This window comes from Branchiostoma floridae, chromosome 1, assembly GCF_000003815.2.
Source record: "Branchiostoma floridae strain S238N-H82 chromosome 1, Bfl_VNyyK, whole genome shotgun sequence".
In the NCBI taxonomy this organism is placed as follows: Eukaryota; Metazoa; Chordata; class Leptocardii; order Amphioxiformes; family Branchiostomatidae; genus Branchiostoma; species Branchiostoma floridae.
Window position 1 is genome coordinate 8,579,093 of NC_049979.1, and position 8,467 is coordinate 8,587,559.

Sequence of the window (8,467 nt, forward strand, 5' to 3'; positions counted from 1 at the left end):
CTCTCAGCATTCGAGCGGTTTCATTCCATTCGGTATTACCTCTCAGAAAGATAAATCTCCCCCGATATTGGAAAATTGCGGAGGCCTTAAGTGCATTATTGTGGCCCGATGTTTTATGCAATATTAAAGGTGCTCTTTTTGGTGGAATTTATGCTGTCAACCTCATGATAGATGACCAGTGCAACAAGTAGGGTTTGTGCCCTTTTATTGCGATCTGGTAATGAAGGATACTTTCTATCTCCACAGCTTTTGTATCAGGGAGTTTTTAACATGTTCTATATTCAGACGTGGCAAAAAGCTTTCCATGCAATCAGGATGAATCAGTGCAGTTATATCTGCAATATCCTTCGCCCATTGATGTATGATGTATCGCCCTGCCGTTTCCCCATCAACGCAATGCTTTAGATAATCCATCTTTTCTTTCATTCGATAGGGAGACAGGACTGAAATTGGCCTCCATCTACCAGCCTCTTTCCTGAACAAAATGGCCGAACTTTTCAGGGTCCCATCTCCAGAGTTAGTCCAAACTTATCACTTAGTCATAGCCTTACATCCGGGAGAGCTACTACAATAAGTAGTGGTTTGGCATCAAAGTTTTTACCCAAGCTTTTTTCTATATGGAATTGCCTAGAAGTCAAATCAATTTCATACTTACCTGTGAGTTTGGAGCCTACAGTAGGCTACAGAAATGTGCTTCCAAGATCAATTCAACTAAGTGCTAAATGCAAACAGAGAAATGGCCCTGCTTTTGTAGGATTCCTGAATGCAGGTAAATTAGACATCCTGTCACAAAGCATGAGCAAGCTGTTATTGAAATACTGACATGACAGATTTTTATTGACTGTTGGAAAAATATATTTCACCTCTCATTTTCCCATTGTGAAACTGCAGAAAAGGCCAAGTTGCAGCAGAAAAATATGTTGGATGATGGAGTATTAAATCTTTATAACCATGGATGAATCAGCCATGCCAAATCAGCATGTGTCATTGTGCTATGGCATAACTACCTCCACAGGCAGCAGGCAGTTCAGTGCACCCAGATCTTGGTTATCCTATAATTTCTTCAATTTGTCTTTTATATGTGCTTCCCTTTGTGTCTTGCTCTTCCAGTAATGTCTGAGATTCTTCAAACCCGTTTCAGGGTACCTAGCCTTTGTGGAACACCAGTATTACAAAACCAAATGGGTAGTAGACAGAAGGTGTCGTAGCATAAGCGAGTCCTGCCGTCTTACAAAGGATTTGCCTTCTCTATTGAAAGTCAATGTGAGATCTTCGATTTCGGGAGAGATAATCTATATGGTAGGATCATATCGTAGAATGGATGGGTGATTTCTGTCCTTCTGCCGACTCGTTTATGGCAGTTAAACACCCGAGATGGGGAAGCCTGAGCCACCAGGAGTCCACATCTTAGTAGATGGGTACTTGTCAGGTATTTTGTCTGTCACCGTTTTTTTGTGGCAGGGTACAAACCGTCAGGTATGTCTTCCTGGTTTCTGACAGGTGAATTAGCCTCCGTCCTCTGCAGGCTGTAATGGATGTGACAAGTCTGTTTTAAGGAAGCATCCATCATTTCTCCCCACTCCTGCTTGATACCATCATTTAGTGGGTCCCTCCATTTTTCATTAACCACCCCATATTCTCTCAGAGGATGATGCTGTATACATATTCTGGTGTTAATCATTGTTTGAAATTTTGGGTGTCACTCTGCATCAGAAGCAGGTATTGCTGGTGCGTGTCAAATGAGTAATGATTTCCTAATATTTCATGTTCGACTCTATAGTGAGGGTTTTGTTGAGGCAGCGTTGTCTTGTGAACCAAAAATAGTTGTTCTGTAACAGGTTTTACTGTCTTGCAGCTCCTGCTGGTCAATATTCTTATTTAAGAACTCTATTAATTCTAAAATTAACATCCCTGTACTGGTAACTACAGTCATTGATGGATTTTTTTTAGTTAAAAGTGTTGAAAAAGGGATGCAATTTCTGCAGCTTACATTACAGATGTGTATTAGTATATATTAGATAGTATTTTCTTGGTCCCTTGTCTAGTTTTGAGGTTTTAGTTTTTCAGAAACATTTGGGAAGTAGGTCTACAACTTACGTTTCCCATGTATTTCTCGACTAGAGTGCATATCAGTACCACGGAGATAGTTTGCAGAAGTTCATAATTTTTTGTTGTTGTCCGCATTGCTGCTTCATTTCTCCATGGAGACCTTACCCACTGTGAGTGAACGTTTTTGTTTCTTCCCCTTCCCTACCTGTTTTCTGTCTCCGTTCACAGGTTTATCAACGCGAGGCGCAGGATAGTCCAGCCTATGATCGACCAGTCAAACCGTGCAGGCAAGTCTCCTGTAGTAACTGTATTCAAGTCGCGCAGGCGTAAATCATCCTCCAGTCACTCGCCAGGAGGGCCATCACCTGGTAAATAGACCCGTTGGGGGGACGAAATCTCTCTCTCCATCCGCTCTGTCACTGTTTGCTACCATTGGGGTTTGGGTGACGGCTTTCCTCGTGCATGAAACACCAAAACCACCTGCCTTGTTTCGTACCACCACCCGTGCTTCGCTACGTTCTCGGACTCAAAGCACGAGCTGTACAAAATGCTGGTTTTGAGCCGCAAACAAGATGGTTCTCTTCGCACAAGAGTGACTAATACTAGTACCTGCCAAGTTTCCTCTGCTCCCATCTAAAACTTTCCCTCCTTCCCTCTCTCCTTTCAAACTTTCACAAATATGTATTTTTAGGATGTCACACCTATAGTCCCGATATGTTCGACCATATGCTCAACCTGGGTCGCTGACACAACTGTCCAGATTAAACGAAAGATTACTCCATCCTGCCCTTCAGCTGAGGGATAAAAATGCAAAGGGAACCTTTTTAAAAGCTTTTTCAGCAGAAGCTTTATGCCAGGCACCTCTCTGGAGACCTGCACTCCCAGATTGCCTGGGTCTTCTACCAGGGTACATGCACAAAATTCAAACTTGGATCTGTAATAGCGGGAGATAAATTTTGCGTCACCCTGTCTCGTCCCAGGCTGGGCACCTGTACTCTCTTCCAAAGTGGATTGGAAATTCTGAAATAACATTGGAGGTCGAAATTGTCTGAAATTGGAGGTTTAATGAGAAATAGGGCTCCATCTGGCAGCTGTGGCGGCCTTGGAGTTTTGGGGACTGAGGCAGTCCCCAGGGTTGGCGGGTTGGCAAATGCCAGTACACACATCCATCATCCTTATCTCCTGACATGTCAGATGGGATGGGGACCTGCTACATTCACCAATGTGGCATTACTTATGTACAGGGGATTCTTTTCTCATCACTGGCACAAAAATTCCGCTTTCGCTCCAAATTCATTATTAATAGCGGCCACAATTTTATGGGCTCTGCGATGTGGTCCGATTTTTTTTTCAGCAGGCACGTGGTGCCGTCACTGCATGCAGAAATTTGCTTTAATCAACTGCTTTGGAAGAGAGGGTGACATTCCTATTTTGATATATGAATTATATTCTGTTTCATACAGTCACTTACTTTATCCTGTACCTATCCTCTTTCTGTCTGCTTTCCCTGCCCCCCCCTCGTCTCCCTTAACCAAAGGAGTATGGAAGAGAAACATGGCACTAACTAACTTTATAAGGATGATCTACGTCCTGTGCTTGACTTGGGCATTTGTGGCAGGTTTCTGCTTTTTGTGTGCACTTACTAGACTAACACTGGACTTGCTGTGTGCTGTTCTTACTCCATGGGCTTTGTGGGCTCGTCGCAATGGAACTGTTCTCTCAAACTTTCGTGCTTTCGAGCATCGCCTTGTGCAGTCTGTGAAAAGAAAAGGACTCATTAATGTTATCGTTTTTTGCCACGACTTCCACGCCTCACTTGAACAATTTTGGATTAGCCAGCACATTGTGCTGGGCCCATTGTGCAAACGGCTTAAACGGTGTCACTAAATGTCCGACAGTAGCTGTCTTTGTTGATAAATGTCACATAATTGTTTGAGAGAACATAATAACAAGATGAGCTTAAGGTGGAAATGCCTCCCTGGTGGCCCAGCGTGTTGTGCTACCTGCAACATTTATGACTTGGTATTCATCGGAACAAAAGTTTCCATTTTTGGACACGGAAATGTCTTTGTTAACTGGATCATCCCTCATCTTGGTAGAGCTGAGTGGTGACAGCACAGAATGTCTGGCACTAAAATTAAAAGTTCAGAGCAGTTCATGCAGCCAGTGCTGTGAATTTCTTATTTTTTTGAAAAAATCTTGTCAATGTAATGCAAGGTACAAGTGATTTTAAACTTCTGCTAAAGGAAAACTAATTTCGGATCTGGATAAAAGATGATACAGAAAAACGGAAAAACGATATCTAAATTGCAGACAATTTGCTTTAAAAATTTAAACACTGCAGAAGCAAGTCTTGATAACATACCTGGTGTTGAAGATTGCAAAAATGCACAAGTCTCAGGATCAGAGACAAAGAAAAATCCTTGTTCAAAGCTTGCCTTCTCCTGGTATCTGTAAGAGATCATTCTGTCATGTGAGAAAGCTTATGATAATAAAAGTACACTTAGTATTTCATTTGCTGAACAATTTTTTTGGAAATAGAGGCGACATACCTTAATGGGAACATAACATTGTGTCAGTAACCATAATGGTATACTACACTTAGTTTTTCATTTTTCTGAACAATTTTTCGCGAAACAGAGGCAACAAGTAAAAGACAAATTGAAAAATATGGCGTGGTTCAAGTTGTGTTTTTCGTGGACCCTTGACAAACAACATTTTCGTGGCTTGGAAATTGTCGGTACGAGGACCTGCCCTTTTGCGAGCGCCCACGATGCCCTTCTCCTCATGTCACAGACTGCACTGATACCTGTCCTACTACTGGTTGCCGGGTGGGGCACATGGTTGGTGACCAGGCTGCATTTCTTACAGTGAACCAGTCAGCAGCGATGGGAGGGGGGGTGTACAGCCCGGAGCAGCCCATGAGCAGTCCATATGTTATGGATGGCCAACAGCAGATGCACATCAGGCCACCAGGTATGTGTGTCTTCATTACATGTTGATCGTGAAAATTTTTTCCCTCACTTGGTCCGATTGGTCCGCACTTCTTTCCAGCTTGGCATGATTTTTTCACCGCTGCACAAATCGCAAAGCAGCCATGCATTCTGTCCGACTCTCGACCCCGCACCGCCAAGAACCCTTCAGTTCTAGGTCGTGTATTGTGCAGCACCTCTTCAACCATTAGAGACGTTGTTAAGACCCGACACTTGCGGCACAAAGTGGTGTTGTGCGTTTCCGTTTTGCCAATCATGCATTACCCTGCAGAGAAGTGCAGGCCTCCCTCTCCTGACCAACAGTTTCATTCACTCCTTTGGAAATTTCACGTTTTTAACTCATTCATATTAAAACCTTCAAAGCATGCTTTGACATGAATGTTGTTTCTTCATGGAGTATATACCTGTCCTGTCCGTTTGCACCCTCTGATCTGTCCTCTCACTGAGGGGTTGTTAACTCCATCATTTCTGGCTTCTCTTTTGTAGGTGGCGTCTATCAGTGGAACTAGGCTAGCTATAACTGCATTAAGGGGGCCTCAGTGTAAGTAGAATACTTCTTGGGGCCTCTCTTTTTCCACTTTCATTTGGGCAGGGTACCATTTCCGTTTTTTTAGCTCCACATGTTTTGGGAAGTTTTTAACGTTGACTAATACCAGTTTAAGTGGAGCTTAACCTGCATATTTTGGAGACTGTGTTTCTAACCATTGCATGAAATAGTCTGTAAATCTCAGGTGGATTGTTCAATTTATCCCTGATAAGGACAGCAGTGGTCCATCTTAACTGAGCTCACCACTCTATTTTTGCAAATCCTCCAACTAATCTCGGGCCTTTTTGGCGAGGGTTCGTCCTCTCAGCCGCTGAAGCAAAGGGGCTGCTTGGCCAGAGCCAGATGCATTCATACTCACGCAGGGCGCATCACCAGACATTTTACCTGTAGGTTTATTAGATTGGCATTTATGACATTAGACCTAATTGGCGCAAAGAGCGAAGATTGGAAAAAATACGGCACACCTTCCCTGACCTTGCAGCCACACTACTGCCCCCACACGGGAACGAACCCCCCCTAATTGCGTACGCTCTTCCCACAAAGATGACTACTGGGCCCAATTACATTCATTTAGAGAGGGTTACTTGCAACGTCAGATAACAAGGCGAGATTATCTCACCCAAAAATCAGGATATTTGCCCCAAAAGGGTCAGCTGAGACCAAGCCGGGATACCGAGCCCAATCGGGAGCAGTTGATGATGGCTCTAGACTCGTAAATAATTAGTGCTGGGCGTGGAAGCCAGGATGATAGGGCTCATCGCTAAATGACTCTTTAATTCAGTTAGCTTTTGAGAATGACCCACTTAAAAGTGCCACAGAAGCTCTTTTCGGGGCAGTAAAAAGAAGGGACCAATGGCGCTGGCTCTGCACGTCCGTGTTGAATGACTCATAGTTCCTCGCTGAGAAGATAGCGTAGTGCAGAATCATGGAGCGCAGGACGGCAGGTTCACCCGTTTATGTCGACATTGTCAGCGCCGAGCTCGTTAGCTCACTATCAGGTGCTTCGCTTTGAAGACATTACACAATTGTAGGACCATTTTGCGTAGACTACCTCGAAGGCGAGCCAGATAATATCATTCCCGGCAATGTGCTCTACCGTGCTTGGACGAAATGAATGAATCCTTGCCCGTGTTCATTTGGCCCTAATTTATTCCTAGCTCTCTGGCGAAATTTGCCCGTTGGACAAATGGCCTGCTCTGAGAGGAAGATAAGTTGCATTTTTGTATACTTTAGCCCATTACCCCGTCATCGTCCATTACGGCTAGATTGAGGAGCCCCGATGTCTGAGCCGAATGGAAAACTAAATGGTGTCTTGAGGATACCTCCTCTTTCTGGTGCAGAATGCTATGGGGATTGATTTGCCAGAGAACCATCAGGCCGGCCTTTCTTTGTGCACGCCAGTAAATGGCAGGTTTCAATTCCTATGAATTTGGATTCCGTGTTTTCCCCTTTGTCCGCGCCCGTGGAAAATGTTACCCGGGAGGGACATTAAAAAACCCCTGACTCATTCTGGTTCCGTTGTTGCATGTAGACTACATGTCTAATGCCAGTTTCCCACTTGTTTGGGTGTGATTTGCGGCGAAAGGGGAGCCATTTTGGAAGAGCCAGGCACGTGCTGCCATGCATCCCCGTTCATCATCGAAATCATTCACCCTCGTGTCAGCTAAATTCCCAGCCAGTTTAATTGGATTGAGATTGTCATAATCGCCCATTGCAATGGAGACCTAGGACACCAGGCCAATGATGGGTTATGTGTTGAGACCATTGAACTATGACCCCACGTAAACCCCACCATGTTGACCACAGGAGGCCTTTTCATTGACGGCATTCAGGACATAAATCGTAAAATGCACATAATCGAGCACCATTCTGCAAAAACCGTTAAACAGCCCATCTTAAATTCTACCGTGGTAGGAACAGCGCGAGTGTATGTGCCAGACTCTGTCCCTACAGGTTTGACAGTAATAAAAGTTGCTACCGTCATTTGGAGGCTGATATGATCTTATCTGACGCTATCATCTTCAAAACCATATTCATAATCACTACATTCAGCCTCATCTCAGCCCGTAAAACTGCAGGGATCAAAATGGTGGCTGGCGCCGCTTGAATGTGACTGTCTCGACCACTGAATGTCCCTGTTCAAAAGCTTTGAGCTTCTTTGCCTTCGGCTTTTCACCTGTTTCGCAGTCTCAGACACTTGTTTCCTCATGCATTTTGCTCACAATCCGTGCTTCTGCAACTATCCTATCCAGAGTGACACCGTAAAAAATTTATGGGGGGAACAAATAAAACTGCCAGGTTCTATTTGTCTTCTAGCTAGGCACCTCAAGTTGATATGATAGGAGATGTATCGCTCCATTTACTGTCCCCATTATATGTAGTCATTCTCCATGTGTAATCATTAATAATGTATGTAAAAGTATGTAATGGTAAAGGCCTTATGGTCTGTATTTACTTATTTCTAAGATTGCTTTCTCCATCTCCGCTGAATGCTATTCGCCACCTAACATGAGTTTTCTTTTTTTCTGTTCCTCTTCTGTTTGCAGGTTTGCAGAGCATGCCTGGTGACATGAGGGGCTCTCCCATGTCCATACCGGGAACAACCATGCCATCCGGCGTACCCACGTATTCAGGTGCTCAGATGTCGCAGCTGCGGCCTCAGTACTCGCAGCCGATGCTCCTGCCCGGCCACCCCCATGCCCCGATGATGTTTTCCCACCCCAACTCGGTGTCTGGGCCCGGGCCGGGCGCCCACCACCCCCACCCTCACCACCCAGGCATGCTCCAGTCCAGCCAGAGTCCCCCTCTCATGACCCATGACACCATGACGTCACAGTACTCTCACAACCCCACGTGACGTAGCCCAGGGACGGCAGAT

The 8,467-nt window shown here is 44.7% G+C and overlaps 1 protein-coding gene across 9 annotated transcripts in view; it reads left to right on the forward strand.

Moving 5' to 3' along the window:
- The window catches only part of LOC118419843 (homeobox protein Meis1-like), a 46,805-nt gene extending 38,344 nt beyond the window's left edge, over window positions 1-8,461 (forward strand). For 5 of the 9 annotated variants that reach the window (XM_035826494.1, XM_035826473.1, XM_035826484.1 and 2 more), the window contains 3 exons: window positions 2,278-2,417; window positions 4,846-5,025; window positions 8,136-8,461. In XM_035826494.1, coding sequence (XP_035682387.1) covers window positions 2,278-2,417; window positions 4,846-5,025; window positions 8,136-8,446 — 631 coding nt within the window. In that variant the 3' untranslated portion in view covers window positions 8,447-8,461. Of the gene's footprint in view, window positions 1-2,277; window positions 2,418-4,845; window positions 5,026-5,528; window positions 5,584-8,135 lie in introns of all 9 variants that reach the window. The other 4 variants (XM_035826534.1, XM_035826522.1, XM_035826520.1 and 1 more) reach the window with 4 other exon arrangements.
- Window positions 8,462-8,467: the final 6 nt, after the last annotated feature.